This window comes from Daphnia pulicaria, chromosome 3 (assembly GCF_021234035.1).
Source record: "Daphnia pulicaria isolate SC F1-1A chromosome 3, SC_F0-13Bv2, whole genome shotgun sequence".
In the NCBI taxonomy this organism is placed as follows: Eukaryota; Metazoa; Arthropoda; class Branchiopoda; order Diplostraca; family Daphniidae; genus Daphnia; species Daphnia pulicaria.
This window is the reverse complement of record NC_060915.1, coordinates 11,415,750-11,440,740: the sequence shown is the minus strand read 5'-3', so window position 1 is coordinate 11,440,740 and position 24,991 is coordinate 11,415,750. Positions and strand designations below refer to the sequence as shown.

Sequence of the window (24,991 nt, the reverse complement as noted above, 5' to 3'; positions counted from 1 at the left end):
TAGACACAAAAGAGTGTATGTGCAAGAGGAGCAATGAACTGTGCAGAAACATGTTCAAAAGAAGCGGAATATAGACTATACACCACAACCCCGGCTCACTTCCGCCAGCCTATATATCCGGCCAAGGCCGAGAACATTGAGGGTAATGGACCTCTTCAATTTTTGGGTAGACGTCGAATCATGTTGTCATGATTTTTATGTAGTCGATACAAGAACCATAACATAGCGCCAGCAGATGTATATACTAAATTGCGTCCTTCTCTGAAATTGATTTCCAAGTGGGCGTCTAAGGAAATGTCCACGATGACCTACATGGCTACATTTTTTTTTTGCTTTTTTTTTTCGTTTTATTTTTCCCCTTTTGCATTCATTTTTCTCCGCTGATCAAATTATTGTCTTTTTTTTTTTTTTTTTTTTTTTTTTACTTAATACATTGAATCATTTCAGTGCGCGTCGTCTGCGTCAGTATGCGTCAGTCCAAATGTTTCCTATAGTAGTTTCCTACGTTTGACTTCAAGACATTTCTGTTGTCAGACTCGGCCTTCGAGTTTTACGCTAGTCACAAAAAAAAAACGTCAGAGCAACGACAGGCCTTTTATGTCGCTATATATTTGATTCCAAGAGTGAACCGAGCGCAAAAAAAAAAATATATAAATAAATAAATAAAAATAATAAAAAACAAAAAAACAGTCAAAACAAAGTCAAGCCTTAATTGCCAGTTGGAAATAAGGGTTGACAATGCGAAGTTGGTGACTCAAACCCCCGCCGAATTTAAAATTCAAAAAATAAAAAATAAAGTTAATTATTCAAATGAAAAACTACTCGTGTCTTTCAGGATCTGAAACGTAATTGCAACAGGACTGGCTGCACTTGAAATGTTTAAGGGCCACGAGTGGTGAGAACGCAAGTAGGACGGTTACTAGGAGACGGTAACGTGCGGTCGAGTGACAATTAACGGAGAAAAATGCGGGGGAACTTCTTGTACTGTAACACGCAGAGCAGTCAAATTTGTCGGGACTTATCGACAAACAGCAAACATCCGAGTCGCTCAGTAGATCACTCTTGATCACAAGTGAATTTGACATGTCAGTCACTACTCGCCAAACCAACAGTTCACTTTGAAACACTATCTTCGAGCCAGCTCATAGCAACAGACAGCACTAGCATGTCCAGTGCTTCAAGTGGCACTCGAATACAAACTAGAACGTGATTAATTCATGGACCAACCTGAAAATGGGTGTCCCGACATTTTCTCGGAACCAGAGAACCAAGATGACCTCGTCGTGCCGGTCAGGAGGAGCCGTGTCACAGGGCAGCTCTGCCGTACTGTTGGCTAGCACGACCAGATTCCGCAGAGGAACATCTGAAAAAAGAAAGACGAAAGAAGAATGTAGAGTCAATTGAATAATGTAGTGTTTCGCTCAATATTCCACTCAGGCGCACGCCTGTCCAGCAATCGTTCAATGAGTGTCACATTAGCGGCCGACATCCGCAATGTCCTCCTCATCTCCCTCTTAGGAGTCAGAGAGGGTAAACAGGATAGTTTGGAGAATGAGGGACGGAAGAGTGGCTCACTCCTTTTTTTCCCGTAACAAAATCAAACAAACGAAGAAAAAAAAAACGGGCATTCAAGATGGGAAAGTGGCGAGGATTATGCCAAAGAAAAACAAGCCAACAATTATCGCTTCTTTACAAAGAATGTTTTCTCTGCTGGCTCTGATCCTTCGCCCGAGACGAAGAAATTTTTCCCTTTTCACCATTTTCTTCTTCTTCTTCTTCTTCTATTTCTCTGTCTGCGATAGTGACAGCTGCCACACGACACAAAAGGGCTGACGCCAGGCTTTCACGCTCCTCTGTCAGAGGGCACCCTTGTCGTCCTTTCTCTTTAATCGAATCTGCATGCACAACATGTCAAAGCGGCATGCGAGAAACTCAAAACTAGAGTGACTTGGTTGTACTTGCCTTACCACTATTGCCAACTCGCAAAAAAGGATGGAAGCATCCAACATCCATCCCACACTCACTCTTTGGAAATGATGGTCCAATTTACTCTTCCCATGTTGAAAAAGGGAGCCTTTGCATTCTACTGTTCTGCGATTCCTCGAGGAGCGGCGGCGGCAGCGGCGCTTTTATTAACATACATCAAAAGTGTAGACTAACGTATATTATTTGGAAGCGCATCATTCAGAAAAGTTGAAGCCGTCTCATCCTTCTTTAGGCTGGACGCGTTGCCTATTAGAAACCTAATATCGCAAACCTTCGGCATCTTTGGATTAATCCGTACGATGAGAAAGAGAAAGACGCACAGCAGAAAACGTTGGAAAACTGCAAATAAGATTGCAGAGAGTAACTCTCTCATCGCGCTGCACTGCGGCCTAGCGATAGACAACGCAGAGACTGGGCCAAAAGTCAAAAAGTGCAAGCGATCCTAGAGCTTATAAGCTGATGGAAGTCATCCGACTGTCTTTATCGATCGGTCAGTCAACTCGGCGGGCTGCGGAAATGCAGAAAGAAAATCAGAAACGTGGCTCTCGAACAAGACTTCCTTTTCTATTCCATGATAGCGTCTTGGGACAATGAACGCTGATTGTGGATTGCGTCTTTTATTGACTTACTGCCCATTATTGCCTTATTTTGACTTATTGACAGAGTTGCTACACACTTCTATGTTTTTAATTTCCCCGCTTGAACAATACAAGTATTGTCCGATGTTTAATTGCAGCGAAATTAAATAACTGTCAGCAACTTTTGATTAGAAAATTTTAAAATTAGGAAGAGACTCATTTTCTACTAAGCTTACGTACATCCAGTCTAGTGCAATACAAAACAGCGTGAGCGTCAGAGAAACCAACGCATTCTCCAAATAGATCTCGGGGAATAGATAATGGCCGTTCTAAATTGAACTAATTGAATTCAGACTGTAAAAATTTGCCATAGCAATATTGCATTCATCTATAATATACACATTCTATAGTTAGTAAATAACCTACATAGTTTGCATACCCCCTCGATAAACAATCAAACTTATCTTAACACAAATCAGTTTTTAACACGACACTTCTATTCGTTGGTAAAAGCGAGACTGGTGTTCGAAATGAAGCGTTTGATTGTTAGTTAATAGATCAGCCTAGGAACGGAAACACATTAAATCATATTTGATTTTGAAGAAAAATGCATCGTGAATCGGACTGAAAACATTCGTAATGAAAAACTTCAAATTATTTTCACCAGGTAGAAATTGTGTTTCATTATTGACAGATTCCCAAAAAGTGAAAAGTTGTCCGTCCCCACGGATCCAAGCTATACATATTGGACAGAAGGGAGAGTGGAAAACACGCCTTTCCTAAATTTAGTTAGCCGTATACAGTTGCTGTCACCAAAAATAAAATAACTTGTTTGAGAAAAAGAAAACAAAAGTTTGTCGCATTCACCCAGGAAATGCACCACGCATTACCCTTTCTATTCTCCTTATGTCTTCACACACACTAACGACAAAACTATCCTTAGTTATTTTCTCTATTTTTAACCGGCGACTAAAAAAAACAACAAAACAAAACAATTGCGACAGAGGATTACTCAATTCTCTCAACAGCAGTATTTTTAATCCCATTTCAATTTGGCAAATTTTGTTGAAAGCCCGTCTTACCTCCCGTAGCAACAATAGCACTACTTTTAAGTGGCAACCTGTTCAGCCCAATAGAATTCCATACAGGCAGCGCAGAGAGGAAAATACCGATATGGTCCAAGGAAAATAGATTGGCTTGTGTAGCTATTTTAGCGTTATCAACTCAATTGTGACGTCCTGTCATGAGCCGCGACAGCAAACCCTTTCAATCCCATTTACAATACAAGGACATTACGGGATAAATCGAACTTTAAAAGGTGTGGGAGAACAGATTATGCAAGCGTAGAGAATAGTGTCGCATGTTATAAGCTATCTGTGTTGATGGTGCATTCAATGTAATTGTTTCAAGGCAACTTTTGAATCCCAGACGTCACAGAATCTCTCAACGACTTAGTTTAAACGAAAGAGACCGTTTGTTCTCGTGTAGCTCCCTCAGTGATCACTCACTTATCGAACTCCTATATTTTTTCTTGTATTATCTTTTTAAAAGCAAAGTTTGGGCTCTTAAGAGCTTTTCTCGTGCGGTGAATTAAGCGAAAACTGTACCGTGTACCGCGCATCAAATCTTCTCAATGAGTGCTCTTAGTTGAGACGCGGTTGGAAATTAATTACGAAACTCTTCCATCTCTCCGTCAGGGCGAGACGGGATTAATAAAACAGACAATAACACTCAGACTTTCCAGAAATGTAGCGCAAATAAAAAAAAAAAAAAAAAAAAAACAAACAATAAAAAAAAAAGGCAAATGAACAAGTGATACCCATACTCGGAATAAGAATTTGGTTTAAGAATAAAGTAGGAGAGATTAGGAAGTTTTAAATATTTCGGATGTGTAGAGTGCTTTACTTTGCAACTTAAAACGGAAGATGATGAGGGGTCGACTAATCAAACACGAACGCGTTTTCGCCCACGTCTTTGGCCGGCGTTAACATTGTATCGACTGTGCAGGAGCCACTTTGCTGCTAGAATGCCTCATTATGCCTCCTTTGAATCGTTAATCCGGTTCATTGCTCTATACTGTTAATAGATAGACATTATCGCACGTTTTCCCACTGCAGACTTGAGCTATGCGTTCCCTGTTAGTACTTGCACCTTCTTGGTGCCTCGAAATAGCTCTGCTACAACAAACTGAGACAAATTGCAAGGTCCACTTATTTGTTAGTGTTCTAGAAATTAGCATAAAGCACGAATAATTAAAATTTACAGCACACTGGACGCTAGAGCTTTGGTGGGTTGACTCACACACATCTTTCGAGCATTATCTTCATCCTAGTTCTAAAGGCCCGTCATTATCTTCATCGACTCAAGCCAAGTGCAAAAAGAAAAGGAAAAAAGTAAGAGAAAAAGTAGAGTAGCAATCAAGTCATCGTTACACTACTTCGCCCGTTTGAATGAAGAACATTCTTCACAGACGAATGTAATATAATGATAAAGATCTTAATTACACCAATTATAGGATGTGACCAAAGAAGATTCAGAGTTTGTACCGTAGCCTATTCGCTTTTCTTCTGAGTGTTAAATAAATTTGGCTACTCTCTTGAAATTAAATTGCACCGAGAAAAGAAGACAAATCCGCCAAGAATCGATTCAGCATGCACTCATGCTGCATGAGTGCCATCACAAGTGGTACACTGGTACACACGCCGAGCGTTCATTAATCACGATTTTTTTTTTTTCGTCTTTTGGTGTTGAAGACGTGGATGGGGCGGGGTATGAGAGAAATAAAACCTCCCGTGTTAGTGACGCTTGTGAGCTCAAAAAGTACCAGAAAAAGAACTCGACCGTAATGTTCGTTTACATTTCTCTTCCAATGGTCTTATATTTAATGTTTTGCATATTCAGACAGACCAATGATTAGACGAGTATATTGAGACCAGACCTGCTGTTTGTGAGTTCGTCTTCGAAGAAATTTTCCACTCGTATCGTTTGAAGAAAAATATCCGCAATTTTACAATTCTTTGGCGATCAAATCAATCGTAAAAATGCAACGATCGCCTGATTCTGTTTCAGTCGAATGTTCTCGTTCATGTAATACGGACTAGCTGTAGAAACTATAACTTGTGGATGTGGTACATTGTTGCACTAATCAATGAACGACAAAGGCAAAAGCACATATCTTTCGTATATATGTTAAAGCCTTCACTTAAAAAATCAGAAACAAGTGCAACCCCTATGGCAGAGCATATAGTAATAAAAGCTGGGAGCCACTTATTTTCCGATAAAAGCACGCCAGCTATGGAAAAAATGCCAGGCAGGGGGTCGAATGTTCGAGGGGGCAGCGGAAAAATCCCAAAGTGATTGATGACGATGATGACACAACGGATGTGACCCTTATCGTGCTAGATGGTTCCACTTAGGCCAGCCAATCAACAATTTCATTTCCTCCGCCATTTTCAGAACGACTGAAGCCCTATTGCCAATATTTCCTTCCTGATTTGCAGCCACGATTCAGTTCTATCTCTCGCTGTTAAAGAAAGAAAATACATCACACTCTACTGTTCATTCAATCGTTTGAAAAAATCCGTATCGCTTCTGTTATTTACGCACTCAAAATAGAATCAAAAGGAACCAGAGGAGAAACGACTGAGGGAAATCGGTAGAATACATTTTTTCTTTGCTGTGGACTGGCTATATCGACGGTAACACTTTTCAAAGATCAAATGCTGTAACGATCGCTATTTTAGATTCAACAATAGAAAAGCAAGGGGAATTTTTATCTCTCTCGCTCAACATAACATTCAGGTTTACACAGTCGACCGGTCAGTTGGCATTACATGCAGGACCCCACATTCTCAATCTCCAAAAGCGTCTAGAGATTACAAAGGGCCACCTGAGAAGACAGCATATCAAATCTCACATTCCCACTATTCAAGGTCCAAATAGGATGCCATTAAAATTCTCGGGCTACTGGGTCGCTTTCGTATCAGAATATGACAAATCCTTCTCATCTGTCATGTTCTTCCCTTAATCTCTGAATCTCTGACTGATGCAAGAACCTGTGCGCTATGCACACATTCAAGATCACCGTATTTGAGAAGGCCCAGGTTTTCGAGTATCGGCTCTGTTTACTCAGAGCCTATCCTACACGTCAGGACTAAATTATATCGTGATTCATTCTTGAACTAGTGTAAAATATTTTGTATGTCTCCATGACACACTATCGCAGTCCAGCAACCAGCGATCAATAAAACACAGCTCACGGCAGAGCACAGAGAGAGAGAGTGAGATGCGGATGTTGTGCTCGGGAAGGGCCATCTGGTTACTTAAAAAGGCTTAGCAACTACAAACTTGGGCTGCAAATAGAATCATTGAGTTTGATTGAACCTTTCTCTCTTTCGCCTTTTAGACGGGTCCGCGTAGCACAATCAAATTGGTTTCTAGTCAGCGGGCAGATCGACCAGAGTCTCTGAGCTAATCGAGCGTGAAAAAGATTTGTCGGGATTCCACGCCCTTTATACACAGCAGCAAAGAAGGTGGTTCCAACAGAAACAAAGAATGCAGCTATCGAATGATGTTTCTCTGATGGAATGGCACGAGAGATCGAGATATCGACAACGGTTTTATTGCATTCCGGAAAATTCCATTCCTCTTGGTAGGCTATGTGCTGACTGCCTTGACGAGAGGAGGCCGTCTAGACTATATGCCCACATAGGAATGAACCTAACTGCCAGCTCTTGTCCAGTCAAGCGATGGAGACGAACAAGGGCCGGACGCGTTAACGTAACAAATAGATTCAAAGTGTATGGAGGAACAGTAACACGTTCACATTCAGTTTCGATCTTCCAAGGAAAACAAATGCCTAAGCTTAAGGAATAATTTGGGCTCGAGGAGATTCGATCGACTGACTTTTATCAAACTCCATCCAGAAAAAGATGAAGCGGAAATTCGATGTGAATCCTTCGCGTGCAAACAGATTCCAAAACCCTCAAATAAATCATAAAATTCAAATTTAATAACCGTAAAGTTAATCAAATCAAACGAAATTGACTCAACTACCGCCGACTGCCGCCCAACGCAAACGAAGGAATAGTCGAGTGAAGTTGAAGTCGAGAGCTAAGTTTTATGATCAAAAGTTAAGAGCAGCCGGAATATGGCGAAACTCACTGACCAGCACACAAACGACAAAGGCCCAAACGCATCTGCATTCCCATTTCAGTTTTAAGCATTTTGAATTTCGGGAATTTGCCGCCACGTTAGACTCTGACTGGAAGGGAGCTCCGGAATGCTTTAAACATTTTTCCACCGAGCACCAAGTTTGGCTCAAAAGTGAACATCAGTTTCCGTCCAGAGCGTGTGAACAGCAGAGCGGGAACGTTGAATTAAACAGAGGCGACAAATCATCGTAACGAGACATCGCGCAGTCAGAATTTTGCCTTAGAAAAGATTGAGATGCCGCTTCCACAAGAATAACGGCCAAGAGAGTCAATCACGCAATTTCTTTGGCGTTATTCCCCACCCCCTCCCCCGGAACGTGATTTACGGGACGCGTACCCGTGAATAGATATTTTTTTTTTAAGAAGAGAACTATAGGCTGTATCAGACATTAAACATACATACACTTTCAGATAAAGACCACCAACGTACTATAGTCTCTTTTACACTCCTAAGGACATGGCGTGATATACATCTTTTTCAAATCATAAAAGTCACCAGTACACTTAGGATAGCTTAATGAGTCTACAAAGCAAAGAATAAAAAAAAAAAAAAGGACGGCGATGAAATAACCGTAGCCTTGGAGACTAGCTGTATAATGCCAGTCTTACGCATTCTGTGTCATAATTCAACGACTTGTTGAATAATGACGAGGTCGCACGGACAGCCGCCGAGTCAGCTGCAACTAGCCCTTTTTTTTCGTCCAGCAAGCACAACGAATAAAGAATAAAATTAATAAGAGAGGAAAATTATCGTTCGTATCATCATCATCATCATCATCATCACCATAACGGCTCGAGACCGGAAAAAAGCAGTACACACACACTAGATGACGCCGTGGTGTCGTCTGATGAAAAATCAATAGCAAGCCGACGCGACGACGACGACGAGGTAATAAGAGAAGAAGAATGTAACCGTGGTAAAGCAAAATTGACAAAAGCTGTTGGGCTCTTAGAAACGAGACTCTGCCTCAGCGACCCTATATTATTTGCACTAGTTATTCGGGAAACAATAGATCTACCCTCATCAGAAATTTCCTAGAGCGATTCAAGCACGCCCAAATGATCAGCGCCTAGATGAGGGCTAAGAGCATCAATTTATTGGACGGGCAATACGAGTCGTTTTCGGCTGGAGGGACCACCGTCTCCAACAACAGAAAAAAAAAAAATAGATATCGACCTTTCAGAGTTCCTCTCTTGTGTTTGATTAATGATCCGATCGCCCCAATCCGTGCACTGCATATGAGATACCCACAGTTTTCCTCCCGGTCCTGACCCACCGACCACACACACACACTTCTCTCCTATCTCTCGCGGGAGTTGATAAATAACACCAGAAACATTAGCCATATCGGGGGTGGAAAAAAGGGGCTTTTCCATTATAAAAAAAGAAAAAAAAAAATAGCCGATCACGTACGGACAATAAAGATTTACAATCCATCATTAATACCACATACCAGTATTATATAAGAAAAGAAAGGGAAAAAAAGCTGCATCTTTTCTCCAACTCTCTACGTATTTGCTTCGAAAAAGTTGATGGTGGAGTGTGTGTGTGTGTGTGTTTCCATTTAATCATTCAAAGCCCGTATAACGGCACTCGAGTTAAAGCATCTAACGGGTCACTTGATCCTTTTATTGTCCAGTTCCCATGGACCAATCCGCAGAGAGCCAACAAGAGCGAAAGAGAGAGAGAGAGAGAGAGAGAGAGAGAGAGAGAGAGAGAGAGGATGGAGAGACAGTGCTCGGCTCTTCGCTTCCCGGAGATTAAACGGAGCATGGCGCTGTGGGTAATCCGTGGACCGCGAGGACTGGACGGAGAAAGAGACAGATAGAGAAACAGACGCACAGACTCGACACACCCAACACAAAAGAAAAAGAAACGGGGTAAAAGAACGACGGGGGCAAAAAAAAAAAAAGTTATTTATACGTAGATATATATATGCTCTACTTTTTTCCCCCCGTCAATAAAAAGCGTTCACCGTCTGACGACCATGTATAGAAAAACAGCTCAGTTACGACAACATCCAATCAATTGCAAACGCTTTCACACGGATTGCTTTCTTTTGTACCGCATCACGATAATCAAATTCAATAAGTTTCAAGTTAAGTTGAAAGAGCGACGGCAATTCGACCAAGTTTCTTTTTTTCCCTGACGCTCGATTCAAAGGTCTTGGTCTCTATCATATCAGTTCTTGTCATGCATGAGATCTGGTCGTTGCAGTGGATTTCCTATTTACCCATCATCATCCTCCCTCTCTCCCAGCAGTCTCTCGCCCCCGTTCCGTTGATGTGCACACATATTTTATTCATGCTCTTTTCTATGACCCTCGGAGAAAGAAACATCAACTGCCAACAGCCCCGAAAATTTGCACGAGCTGCACAAGCAACACGCACGGGCACTGGACGCTCGCCGTCGTTTCCCCCGGTGAAGAGAATGTGAAAACTGCTCCCGTCACTCACGTTTGAGGCCGCCCACCCGCCCGACGCTTCCACAAAACTACGGGCTGCAAGGCTCTTTCGGACGAGCGTATAACATTTGCATTTTAAAATGAGTGATGCTGGTGTGTAATACGAACGGGTTTTGTGCCGCCGCCATCTTCCGTTGCTGCCTGTCGTCGCCTTGTTCTCCTCTCATGCCGCCCGGTAATAATACAGAAATTATGAGCAAGGTGGAAGATTTCTCACACTAGTGCGCTACTACTCGCTCAGACTCCTTCGCAAACCAAAGTGCTTTTCTCAAAATTCCATACACTTCATAATAATGCAAGTTCAATAGATAAGGATTCTGAATTATTTCAATCCGCGCCATTAGGGCAAACAAGACTGCTACTGCTATGTTGAGTCTTTTCAAAGTATTCCGACTGAAAATTGAACATCCATTAGATGAGCAATAAATGTCGCCCTGCTTAAAGTATATCATCTTCTTCAAGGCCTTGGCTCCGTCATAACCGGGAATTTTCCAAATCGATTCGCGGAACTTATGCATCAAAACGTTAACTTTTTATTGCACATTTTTCTCACTTTCGTCGTTATTTCTTCGGCGTTCGATCCCTCGGGGATTTCCGTCTTTTGGTCGCCCGGCTTCTTACGACGTAAAAATATTGTTTTTTTTTTCTTCTTCTTCTTCCCAATAATACACTAGGCAGAGTGGGAAGAATATGAAATAGTCAAGTGAAAGAAACCGTTTCAGGTCGTGCCGGATAAAAGAATCATTCATTCATTTTCCATTTGTCGTCGTTCCTTATAGACATTTGCTTCAATTATCAACTTTTTTTTCCTCCTGCCATTTCCATGGCAACCGAAGCGAATTGCCACCGCCGTTCTCCTATTTCAGCACTTTTCGACGAATAGTGTTACACCAACCATCAAAGGTTACACCGGGAAAATGGAAGACAATTTTTTTTTCCCCTTTTGCTTAATGCTTAGTCGGAGCAAATTGTTAAACGAACAAAAGAGATGGAAATGTGTCGAGTTCTCTACCAGACGAAATGTTACAATGTACAGTAATGGATCCATACATAAACGGCTGAGGCAAAAGAGCGCAGGCGAGGGAAGAGGAAGGAAAAAAAAGCGAATTACGATAGCTTTTAGCTCTTTAGACTTAAGTTGCCGAGGTAATAGAGAGACAAGTGTGCCAACAGCCGACATTTTCCCATCGTTTATAGTGAACGATCCAGTCGCTAGCAAAATTTCCTCCCCCCCCCCCCGCAATGCAGGAGCGCGGAGGCTCGGTGGAACGAGGTGATGGGGGGTTATTAGGTCACTTACTCTTCGATGTTTGAAACCCACAATTGGGAAAGATGTTCACCTAGAGCGAGCTGCAAATGACCATTTTCAAGTTGGGACATAAACGGGGAGCGCACATTCGACGGATTGGGAGATATATAACTTACGGGCGAGCTGCTGCATCCAAGTGTGTAAGTTGTTACATAACATCAAACACCCAGAGTATATGTTAACAGACCCTAACTCGATCTCCCGTGTGCAACCGAATCAGCAAACAGCGGCAGCCACTTCCTTAATTGGCCGTCGCTCCAAGACATCTTCTTCTCGAGCTTAATGGTAAAGTCCCGTGCCGGACAGGTGATTGATCAACGCTAAGTTGATTATAGGCCGCGAGAGAAAGGGCAAAAAAAAAAAAAAAAAAAAACGGGAAAGGAAAGATTACGAAAATATATCAGCCATCCTAGCAGCAGCATGCCATATTCTAACAGCAATGCGCCTTGAGAGAAAGAGACCAAATTGCGTATAGGTATACGTAGTACACCATCCCTTTCCCCCTGGCCCGGATGTCCTACATTACATTTCTCGATGTATTTTTCATCCTTATTTTTGTTGGTGGTGTTTGGTAATTCTTCTGGGAATGAGATTGCTTCCAGCTGTTTCGTATCGAACGTCAATCATACAAGTTATTCCTATATGCCTCTACAGTGAGTACGGTAGTATATAAAGAAAAATAACAATCGACGGCAGCGGTGGTCGCTGTGTTGCTTGAAAACGATTAAGAGGCGAGCGACCCAGTAAAGATCCTTTTGCTAATCAGATTTGCTCCGCCAAAATCCATGAAGAATAAATAGGGGCACAATTTCAAGATCAAGCGGAACGGCTGTGTGGACCCAGGACCGTACCGACCCCACCCTGTTACATTCCGCTCTTATCGCAGCTATAGATAAAGGATGACGTCAAAGAAACCGAAGAATAGTATTGGTGGGATGTCGAAATAACAGAACAAGTTTGCCTCTAGCTAGTCTCCTCTTGGGAAAGAGAGCCACTGGCTCGAGAAGTATAAGTGTCTGTGTAGCCTATCTGTTTGGCTTCGCACGGCTATATACAAGAGCTGGGCCCCAACTGCGAGATTAGGATCAATTCCTGGCTGCCCTCCCACCCACTTCACAGCCGCGGATATAGTATACATAGAAGAGGAAGAAGAAACAGACGAAATAGGAGAGGTTGATAGAAATGATAGAGTCTTGCCTTTCCCTTTCGTGTTGACACAAGAAATTGACCTTGCAAACTATCCTGCCAGCAACGTAATATCAACCGAGCGTGAGCATCACGACGACGGAACACTCCGTCTCATCCTTGGAAGCCCGAACCCCAATGCACAGTTTGCTGCGTCGAGTAAATTTGGCATTATTCAAATGAAACTGAAATGCATAATGTCAACAAAGCAGATGAGAGATAGGTAGGGAAAATCGTAAACCAAAAAAAAAAAATAAAGAAATAATAAAGAAAACAAAAAATCTGTGACTTTTTCCTGCAATTGAATTTCTAAAAACTTTACATGGCTTTCCCCCGTCGAGCTGACTTCCAGCGAAAGGCAGAAAGAAAAACCAGTTGCTTAATCACAACATCCAATCAGCCGAATATAATTAGGAAAATGGCTCGCAATGCATGGAGACATCCAATTTTCATAAACATTCGCCAGCATCGTAAATTCTGTCGGATTCAACCAAAGTATCGCTGGGCATTAAAAGAAAAAGAGGGAAAAAAAGACGGCAAAAGAATCAAGAGGACATGTTAATTCCAATCTTTTCTACGTCGCTACATCTAAAAAGACGTTCCGCCATTGCAATGCAAAATCACTCCAGTCTGTCGCAGTCTCCGCCAAAAATCTTTTTCTTTGCAATCGAATCTTTTATTTTTGGTTTATTTTCCAATCGTTTCTCTTTTGCGACGACTCGACGAGTCAAGGTTGGACATTTCAAGCAACGGCGGATCACGAGAGTGGATGTTTTCCAGCTCTTTGGTGCTGCTCCGGCAAAAGAAGTCTAAACAAGCCTTCCTTTTTGTTCTTTTCAGCTCTTTTTTTCTTGCTGAGTATAATAGGTATACTAGATACGGAATTACTTTTCATTTTTTCATTCAAGGTTTTTCCTTTCAAGCTTTCCCCCCTCGGCGTTTAATAAAAAAGTAATTCATTAATATCCTAATAATCAACGAGTAATCTATACAACCATGATTTTGCACGAACAGAATGTCCGGGAATTTGATAAGTGATTAATGTTAATAATCGAAGAACAAGGGAAGAAAAACGACAACTTGAAACTAACTCGTTACAAACGGATTCCAGAGTTGATCCATTTTCGTCAGAATACAATTTCTTGCTTAATAGTAAGGAAGGAAAGAGGCTAAACTCGGCGTTGTATCAGTAAAGTCGCGGAAGAGTAATAAACCTTTTACTGTAGTTAAAACAAAAAACAAAAAACTGCTCCTCCAACAAAACCGTGTTAAAAATCCCGACAGGAAAAAGGCGATAAGAAACGTAAAAAGAAAACACAAAAAAGCAAGGTCTTTTTCGTTTCATATAGCAGAGCGAAAAGAAAAGAATAACGACTTTCAGTCGCAGAGAAACTCGTTATTCTCCTATAGCTTTTCGCCTGTCTTATCGTGGCCTGTGTAGATCATAAAGCAAGGGAAAACGATAGCAACGAATTACGAATCGCTGCTGCTGCTGCTGCTCCGTCGTAAAGGCACGGCCACCACTAGCGCAAGAGCAGCCCGAAAAAAAAGAAAAATATCAAACAGCCTCGTAAACAGCGGAAGGCTTTCCAACAATTTTAATTAGCTTTCGGCAGAGCATATACAAGCAAAGCGTGTTGTCTAATTCAATCTCGAAGAGACGCGCAACACAAGTAGTAATTTCATAAAACCTCCCAACATAAAACAAACACTATACCGCCAACGATCATTGAAACTTTTTGAAATCTTCCGGGACGGGGAAAATGTGTAAAGGGAAAATAACTTACAATTGATTGATTTGTAAGTTCGTCCAGGAATAAATAACCATTTGAATGCTGACCTTTACCAAGGATAGGCGGCGTTGCAGTTGCGTGTGCACAGGATTACTCCCGGCCTTCTTCCTGGAATCTACGGCACATTTATCTTATCTATTGTGTTGCATTAAATTAAGTTTGGTTAAGGCTGGCGCAAGAACTTTGCATGCACAACACGACTCGCCTCTACCCCCCCCCCCCCTGCCCGTCTTCTCTGTGGCGTGATTCGAATTTCCCTATTGAAGACCCTGTGCGTATACAATTTACTGGACGTCTCGTCCAGAGGGACAATATAGAGTGACTGGTTAATACAGCTTAGTAATTTTGGAAGTCTGAGGTCCCATATTGGTATATCCAAGGGTATATCCCAAAGAGAAGAAGCCTCAAATTGACGCCAAGTATCTTCCGGAAAACACAATACGCAACTGGGAGAGATGTTTGGAATGGAAGGCTTAAAAGGGCACACAATCCTTGTGGGCTGGTTTAAATTAGGTTTGTTTACGTTGGCGATTGCATAGGTCTTACATAAACACATGGGGTGAGTGCACGGTATGGGTAGGGAGACCGGGAGAGAGATTTTTTTTTTTTTTACCATGGCTCTACTCAAACATTCCAGGCCGACAGTATATTGGTAATAAGATCTGCTCCATCCTCCCCTCGGAAAGACATAAGAACGCACTCAATGCGATTCATTGACGGTCAGCCTTCGAACGGCGCGTTTACGATTTGACCACGTCATTCCATTCCCGCCAGTCGTCAGTAGATATACAATAACTGGCGCCGGGGGATCGCTTTGACACGAACGGCAATCAACAGCCCACATTCCAAAACTATGGTCAACCCTTGATTTTATGACTAGTAAAATCGCACCCCACTCTTGTTGCCTTCTACGAGTCAAATATTAACGAGCGCAGCCACGTTACCCCCGCTAAAAGCATAGCAAACAATAGGCAATTGTGGTACGGTTGGTAAGGGCTATAAATTAATACAAAAGCCTGGCTTTTCAATTGCCTTCCTTCAGTTTCTATAATTGAAACGCTTTGTTTAAATGAAGAAAAAACGAGAAAAAAAAATTTGGGTTGGACTATGCCTTGCCATAGCCTTGATAATGAGGGTAGGAGTATAGACTAGGGCCAACATTTCGACAGTCTGCAAATTAGAGCGCACTAATTAGACTTTTGCGAGCACTCTTTTCAAATCGACAAAGACGCGCCATCAGAGAAGTCTGGAACCTCAAAACAAGAGACGACGATGTACTAGACCCATCAAAGCCAACTTCCAACTCTTAATGACCTAATAGAAAGCTAACCATTTCTAGTCTTTCTAGACCTCTTGGGCCGGTCGTCAAACAAAGAAATGCCAGGCCATTCTCAAACTCTTGTACATATAATATGCTACGACAATATTCGTCCCTTCCAGTACGGGTATAGTATACATCTGCCCCCCTTTCTCTGTCTCTATCTCTGCTTCATCTTTTCATCTATTTATATGAAACTCAACTTGCACCGTTTCCCACTCTCAACTATGGCACTCCGTGAATTTGCACAACGTGAAATCTGGCTCAACCCCACTGCCTGCCCCTCAACGCAAAATGCATAGAAAATGAGAGAATGGAAGAGTTTGACATTTCACGTTTCAAAGTAAAAGTTCAAGTTTCAACACCAACAACACTCATCTTCTGCTTCTGCTGCTGCTGTTGGCGGACCTGAAAGCTCTTGTCTTTTTAACTCCTTCTGTAATCCTTTGCCTTAATTTAATAACAACTTTTGACGTTTTATCAAATTTAGGTTAAAGAAAAAGAGAGTAGGATAATCCAATTTTATATTCCCTCTAAACTACAATATACAAGAATCACAAAAGTTCACTCGCAGTCAAAGCCAGACTGACATTAAATAGTTTTTATTCCTTCTAGTCGACTGCGTGTTATTAGACTGTTGGCCTCGTGTGTAGCACACACTAGACTATATATTTATTTATATACATATAGTATAATACAGTCCCGCATATACCACTATACGCGTGTAGCCTGGTAATACTGAACATGACAAGGCTGCTGTGTATCAGCGTTACCAAAAGCTCCAGGCGACAGCGTATACGGCCGAACAGAATGAACAGGCGTCGTTATTTCGCTTGGATAGCCTCGATTCATGCTCGCAAGGTTCCTTATATAGCAGGTTGTATTTTAAAGGTGATAAGACTTTCCTGACGTTAACCCCCCCCCCCCCCCCAAAAAAAAAATGCTTTTAATAAAATTCCCCCCCCCCCCTACCTACGGTCGATTCCGACTCCCGCAAATATACAACACTATACATTGACAAGTGACAAGCAAGCGAAGAAGTGGCTCTCGTATAGCGACCAAAAGTAACCTAGTTAGTTTTTCTTTACTCTGTACTTCTCTGACTCTTTGCTGTATACATAGTGTCGCGGTAGCGCTCGATATTGTGTCGTTTTAGACGTCTGGCATTTGTGTGTGTGTGTGTATATATATGTCTAACTATAATGTGTTCGAGTAGAGTGTGTGTGTGTGTGTGTGTATTGAGGCCTCTGATGGCGGGAGGTGTGGTGCCTTTTGCTCGCGGTTCCATGTCAGGTCTGCGGGAATAAATCGTTCCTTCGAGACGTATATATGGCACCAGGGACTACGTGCGGATGTGCCAGCCCAGATGGAAGATGGAGAATGGGGCACGCCGGGTTCCCTAATCCACTTCCTTTGACCGCAATTCGCATAATAAAAAAAAAAAAAGGCATGCACCAGGAAAACCAAGAAACGATCCTGGTTATGGCTTGGCAAGTACTTGAAAATTCAATTTTTGTGCGGGGCATATAAGAGATGGAGGAAAAAGTCATTTTGAAATGTATATGCACTTTCGTTCCAATAGAATAAGGCGGCAAAACCAACTGATGGATTTGAATGGATGCCTCCTCTTAGATTCGCAGAATCAAACGAAAATCAATAGCGACGGACGCGAAGACCAAGTTATATCTTCAAAGTGCAGTCGATAGATAAAGGCGGAGAAGGATCAAAGTGAGAAAAAAACAACTACTGTAAAGCCAGAAACTGAAAAAGACTTGTAATCTAAAAGGTCAGAAGGCCGTGCCAGTTGACTCTCTCCTTGTGTGTGCGTCGCCAAATCAAGAGATGGATAACAACAGAATGCGGCCACTGCCCGGGATGACCGTAGAAAGGAAAGAATGACAACGAAAGGGAGAGTGACAGCTGGGGCTTAATGAGAATTGAGGACTTGATGGCAACCTCCAACACGCTGTTCGAATCCATTACGTTGCTTTCGTCTGTACCATTACGCTGCCAAACTGTACTCAAATTCTAAGAGCTTTTCTTCCTATACTCCAGTCCAGCACACAAGGCCCTTGTTGACTCAAATTAGATCTACAACTCCCCAGTAGCATCTCCCTGCTGTTGTTTAGACCACACAAGTTATAATCTTTAAGCTTGGAACTGAAAAAAAAATCGACAAAAGTAGAGTGAGACTCGGGCTGCGTGTAAGCGGCATAGCAAAGGCGGCATAGCAACGGCGGCATAGCAAAGGCGGCAATTATAAAGTAAATAATGAGCAGCTAGTTTTATTCGCAACACAACAAGGGATAGCAAATGTCAAGGCATCCGATAAGCGTGCAATAGGCGAGTATAGTTGGACGTCCGAAGTAAACTTGGGAAACGGAGGAAAAAATTAAAAGGAACGACTCAAAATTTCGTTTTAGGCTGAAAATGTGAAAGACGCAACTGATTTCCGATGAAATTGTTACGTAACACCATTACTAGCCTTTCATCTCCCCCACATTTTCGTCGTGTTATCATGCACAACACACACAATCGGTTGAAAATAAGAATCGTGTACAATGCACGATTGACTGCATCTCGAGTCGACCCTATAGATCACAAACCCCTATACTATTGCGTTATTTGTGGAAGTTGAATAACTTCCATTATAGGCGGACAGACAAGAACCACCCTGGAGGATTTAAGGCTATTTATCTACCAAGCAACTACGAGCCCAACATTTTTGTCAAATAAAAAAAAATTGTTTAAGTATGGGATCAAACATCAAAGTGCAAAAGGAGCAGGACCAATTGGAAATAAGCTCAAGTTCCGTACATAATCTGATTTCGGTATATTCAATATATTCGATGCACCCACCCCCCTAGGCGGGATTTGTCATATTGTTTTTTTTTTTTTTTTCATCGCTTACAAAAAATCCTTCCGGGGTTCACTCAAAAATTCTCATTGATTGCGTCTTTCAATTGTACCCCCCCACCCCTCCCCCACAGACCTAGTGCTGGTGAGATCAAGGCTCATATCCTCTGAAAGCGTGAGTGCGAAGCCAAATGACGTCACATTGGTAATAGAGCAAGCCAGTTAAAACTATTCAATTTTTCATTCACATCATTTCATCGTCCTTCTCGATTGCAGAGTACGAAACGTGCCTAATCCACTCTTTCATCCAACGCCTGCATAAATTCTATCTGTGCTACTATATCGCCACCGGAAGCAAACTCTTCACACTTTTGCTTGCCACAAGTGAAAGTGTCACGTAACCCAAAACGGGACACTTTTACCGCATTTTGGCTGGTAATGAATTCAAGGGGTTCAATCTAACGTAGGGGGAGTTACACAATAATTCACTGTAGGCTTGTACGCAGGAAAAAAGGAAACGCTGCTATAACTTTGTTTCAATAGAGTTACTGATATCAAAGTTTGTAATGAAGGGATAATAACTCGCCGTGTTATTACAGTGCCGCTCTCGTCAACGACGTGCAGAGAATCGAAACTCGCTTCGGTTGATCCATACACGCGCAATCGTAATAATGCACCGTAGAGGGACAACTACGGTGACCCCCGCTTCCGCCCGCTTGGGGCTGTCTTTGCTCTTTGCAACTTTCGAGTTTGATGCGTCCCTTGTAATTGATTCTCAATTGGCAGAGTAAATAGATAAAACGTGTCGTTCCCCGCGACAACTGGCCAGCCCACACAACTTTTGGGCTTGTTACCCAGTCAAAACAGCATCAGAGACTAATGGCAGAGTTTCGGATTACCTCCAGAGTTTGCGGCAGTTTTACCGGCCAGCGACAATGTCACCGTCGCTCGCTCGCTCGCTCGCTCGGCAGACAGAAATATCTCCATCCGCATCAAGTATAGATCAGAGCCTCACATTTGAGCCCAAAGTCTAAAAGCATCTGTGTAGTACGTTAAGGGAAAGAAAGCCGAGCCGATTCGGCACGCAGCAGCGTCGGTGGTAATAGTAAACATGTTTCCCTCGCTCCCATCCGGATGCCTTTTTTCTTTTTCTTCTTTTTGTATAGTGCACACCACCCGATCGAAACACAAGGAGAAACATGAGCCAACCGCGTAAGAAGTTAACAGTTGGGTCTGCGGGAATACAAAAACAAATCAATAACCTCGCCACCACTCTCTCTCTATCGACCTGTCGTTGTTCGGTTGACGCCTTTGCCAACCCCCCACTTCTTTCCGATCACGCTGCTTGATACTATCGACCCGCTAATACAGAAAGAATGCAAACAAAAGACGCGACTCGCGGCTTCCGTAAGAGATGTGCGACCATTAATCAGCGCAAAAGACGGAACGGTTGGATGTGCGAGCCGAGAGCTGCTGTGTCTAGCGAATGACGAAGCGTCCGGTTTCCCTCCGCGACGGCAATAACAACAACAACAACAACAAGAAAAACATCGAGGGAAAAAGAAAAGATGGCAGACGCAGAGAAAGAATATAAATAGAAGAAAGATGAATGAGATGAAGGAGAAAGAAGACGTATAGTACTCACTTGATTTGCTGGCCAGTCCTTGAGCTGCAGACGGGCGGCTGGCGAACAGCATTACCAGCAGGATGGGCCACAACACGGAGAAAAAGAGCAGCTCCATCAATAGGAGCTTGTTGTGCGAACAGGTCATTATTATCTATACAGCCAGATATTCGTGGAAGCGGGGAAAAGGAGGGGGGCTGGCGACGTGAGCAGCCGCAGCCCTTTGATTGTTGTCTCTGCGATTGTGTGCACGCGGGATCCCGCACGAGTCGCACACACAAGAGCGGCGGCAATATCTATATCGTTTTGTTTGCCTCAGCTGACGTCGCACTGCCAAGTCAAAAACTCCGCTAGTTGAGTTATCGTCGTGTTGGCCGCACGAAAAGTACGACCGAGGGACTTGTGTGTGTACGTCTCTTGAGGTGCCGGATGCTGGTCGATGATGAAGGCGGACCCACTAATCCGACATCAACCCGTGACGGTTGCAACTGCTGGCGTTGCAAAGTTTCATCATCATCATCATCGTCGTCGTCGTCATCATCATCATCTCCGCCGCCGTCTGTTCTGGACACAAAGAGAGACAAAAGCAAATCAAACATGTAATGACAAACGTTACAACAGCAGTCATCCACACTTAAGAAAACAAACAAAACAAACAAACAAAAGATGTGATGAAGCGTGTAACAACAAAAGATGGTCAAACACACTCGGATAGACTATCAACAACAAGAGGACCTTCTTTCCAGGCCAAAAAGATAAGAGAGAACCTTCCCTCCCTCTAATTCCTTGTTGGTCCAGCGCAAAACCAGTTTTGTGCAGAGACTTTGAGCTTTTGCACTTGGCAACAACAATATAATAATAAGGTGCCAGTGGATATACAAGAGAGAGAGAGAGAAGCGTGTTCAACATCAGCAAGGCACGCGAGTGTAAAGAGTCAAACTGTGTTGTCGTGCTGCTGGCCGGCTGAGCGGACCGTGACACGAATAATAGATTACCCATAGCTGCTGCGTCTCGGTATACATTTATGCACTTTGCACAGCCCACGAGAACGCCCCTCCCCCCGAAAAGAAAAGGAAAAAAAATATATTTATTCAGAGCTAATACGGAGAATTAAGAGTGAAATCCCGACTGCTCCAGTTGTTGGAAACGTGTAGAGAAAAAAAAAAAGGCGGAGAAGTCGATGGACACGTCTAGCGCATTATGTACTGTGTATACTGTACGTCTAAGCTGTATATCGTTATGATGATGTGGGCGTCCTAAGACTTGAAGGAACGACCGAACGTCACGAAAGAGAAAAGATGAAACAAGGGACGAGACGTCGAGACGACGGGGGGTAAAAAAGAAAAGAAAAAAAAGTCAAAACGGCTGTTGGAAATCGAGTCAGTGAGCTTCGCAACAGACGGAACGTGCACAGCCTGCTTGAATATGTTGAAAAAAGCAGAGAACAACAACACACAAACGGCCAGCAGGGCTGACGGCAAACTCTGACGAAACCTGCTGCTATAGAATAGACATAGTCTAATAATCTATTTTTCTATTTAGTTATTTTACATTGCCCTAATATCATGAGCGTACAGTCCTCGCACACGAGTGCACACGCGCGCATATTGTCTACCGGCGTATACACACAGTTTAGACTCTGTCTGTGCAAACTGGTCCTTTTTTTTTGTAACCAGCGAAACTGCAGAGATGCGGCAGAACGCTGGTTTTCCTTGTGGAAGAACTTGTTAGCGGTCCAGCAGCAGCCGCACTTTCCCCCGTTCTCATCGTGGCATCGATCCTGCCTGAAAGTTGGAAGCAACTACTAGACTATGATACCACACTATATAGGCTGCTGCTATCTTCTACACAAGAGTCTGAAATGGCGACCAGCAGGCCCTGGCTTATACATAAGACAACGCACACACAGACTGTTCTTTTTCTTCTATGTGTGTACTTCTCGGGGCAGTTCCATCGCTTCTTGTTCCGCTTTGATACAGCGTCAAGAGAAAAAGAAGACATGAAAGGGAAAGTTGGTGGAAATAGTGTTGCAGCTTGTGCGGTCATTGTTGCCCGAATCCGCGCAATAACAGTCAAAGCAGAACAGACCACGCACACAGTCCTTTTCCTGTATTGGCTTCTTCCGCCTTGCCTTTTTTTTCGCCTGCGTCTTTCTATTCGCGGTGATGGCAACGACGGTCATCAAGTCGCCGGCCGTGATGGATGAGACACGGCACTGTCTTTCGCCCTATTTTCATCTCTCGTGCCAAAAAGAAATAGGGCATTCTCTGCTGCTGGTGAATCACTATTTCAAACATCGATCAACGACGTCAAACAATCTCTTGCCCCGAGTTGCCCTTTTTGGTTTCTCTCTCTCTTTGCTACTCAACTTTCCTTTTTTTTTTTTTAACCGTCCCTCCTGCCGGTGCTTAATCAACTTTTTGTGTGTTTAATCTCGACGGGAGTACAGTGTAACTCATAAACGAATCCCAACTTTTGAAAATGATTTACATTTCGAAAAAGGGAGATTCAACCGAGAGTTTTCTGCAGTCGAGTGCGCCCAATTTCCATCAATCGTGCACCCAATTAAAGTTTTCTGTTTCCATTTAGTAATGGGAGATCAGAATGTCAAGGGAAACGTTTAAAAAAAGGATGGGAAAACGAGCCCATTTGTAGAAAAATAAAACCTCGATCTTTAGACAATTTACTTGTTCAATGGTTTTCTCATGGATTCAAAAAAGGGAATTATAAACATCAGGTAGGAAAAATCCTTTTCCCAAAAGATCAAAACCGCTAATAGATGGGTTACACAAGCGCTCAGAATAAGTTTGTGCAAGGATGAAATGAGTCACCATGGAAATAGTTTCGATTAAATGTTGATTCGTTTACAATCGTCTACGACGTTAAATATTAAGTCTTACAAGATTTCTAGCGCTCAAAAAATCTAGGCAAACAGATTTTTTGTTTGAGTGTGTGTACGACATCCCATCAGTTTTACAGTCTGGCGGATGGCCATCTATATACGAGATCGCACTTCCCCTCCGAGTTCGGCATCTGGCACCACCCCACGATAGAAGAGTATTTGTAATTAGCACCCATTGGCCCTTGCTCCTCCGTGACCTTATTATTCCTTTTGATTGATTCATGTAATCTTCCCCTCGTCCAACACAGTCCATCTTCCCACGTCAGCCATTATATTCGAACTAGCGCCGAAAATGTATTTCAAGCAGAGCATCGAGATCTAAAGATAGCCTTTATAGCGTTGCCATTGATTACGAGACAGATTCGATTGTCTCTCAAAACACTGTACCAGCCGACCCACGTAATAAATATCAGATGGATACGCAAGACTATACTTTTCATATTGAATGCAAAATATTGTCATCTCCAGCAATATTTAATAACATCGAGTAGGAGAAGTCAAGAATGCGTGAACGATTTCATATCGAGCTGGGCACCTCCCGTCCTCCAAAAAGAAAAAAAAAAAAAAAGAAAAAAAAGTAGACAAAAGAAGCGCATTTGAAGCACTAGGTACCAACCTCTTGTTCTCCAGCCACCCCCTACATATCTGATTGCACGCAATTTTCTGTGATACAAACAAAAAAAGATGAAGTAGCTAGACGACATCGTCATCGAGATCTTAGCGTACGCCATAGCAGCGTGATGAATTACACAAGTTGAGAGAAGTCGCAAAGCCGAGAGTCGGGCAAAGGCGGAAAGTTGTTGCCCACCTCCTCGGGAAAAGCCAATATCGAAAATATAAGTCAAACAAATAGAAACTTGATTTCTCGACTCATCACCATGGCAATGCCAATGGCTTTAAGTGCAAATACTGAGGGAATGAGAAACAAATTGTAGGGCCGAATGGAACACTCGCCAGCGAGTCGATGCAGACATGTACTACGCTAGAATGTCGAGTCTAGATAAGAAAATGTATTAGGAGGGACAAATCTGATATCCACTGGGAAATAAGTGGAGAGAGTGTGTGTGTGTGTGTGTGTGTGTGCCCACACGGAGCATTGGCGACGGTGGCCTCTACGGCCAATCGAAAAACATTTAAGAGAATAAATAATAGAAGGTCTTTATAGTTTTCTATTTTTCTGAACGCCGACTCTCCTCCCGCACATAGATGGTGGGAACTGTTCAAGTCGGAAGGCGCCATAGAAATTGAGATTCACAGATCGTTGATTGAGTTAACAATCGACTAACCATCAAACGGAGAGTCCTTTGACGCGATGGGCGCAGAGTGTAAAGCGTGGCCTTTTCCTCGATCTAAAGAAAACGATTGGCTATTTGATCCACGTCAAAGGACAAGTCGGAATAAACGTCGTTGCGCCAATCATCTCGACGACTACGTAATCCTATTGGGCGAAGCACAACTTGGCTGCTGTTGGCGCGACCCGGGGCCTTGTGTGAGCTAATGCTGAACGCGTTTCCACTTGAATAGTTGATCACTTTCATGGGGAGTGAAGAGAAAAATATTTTCTTTTTTTCTTTTGCTGCTGTTCTTCACAGAGCCGCTCCTAAATCAGACCAAAGAGGGACGGAGTCTGGTTGGTTCAATTTTTTCCTCCTTTTGTCTTTTGATTTCCCTTCGTCGATCGCCAGACAGAATGCACGAACGCACGCACGTCGCCACACGCACACATACACACACTCGAATTACGTTGGCGCGCTGGTTGCAA

The 24,991-nt window shown here is 42.8% G+C and overlaps 1 protein-coding gene across 5 annotated transcripts in view; it reads right to left on the bottom strand.

Annotated features, from left to right (window-relative positions):
• The window catches only part of LOC124328710 (nephrin-like), a 60,706-nt gene that overhangs the window by 19,937 nt on the left and 15,778 nt on the right, over positions 1–24,991 (bottom strand). For 3 of the 5 annotated variants that reach the window (XM_046787526.1, XM_046787523.1, XM_046787527.1), the window contains exons 2-3: positions 20,349–20,886; positions 1,228–1,363 (exon numbers count right to left, since the gene is read on the bottom strand). In XM_046787526.1, coding sequence (XP_046643482.1) covers positions 1,228–1,363; positions 20,349–20,475 — 263 coding nt within the window. In that variant the 5' untranslated portion in view covers positions 20,476–20,886. Of the gene's footprint in view, positions 1–1,227; positions 1,364–20,348; positions 20,892–24,991 lie in introns of all 5 variants that reach the window. The other 2 variants (XM_046787525.1, XM_046787524.1) reach the window with 1 other exon arrangement.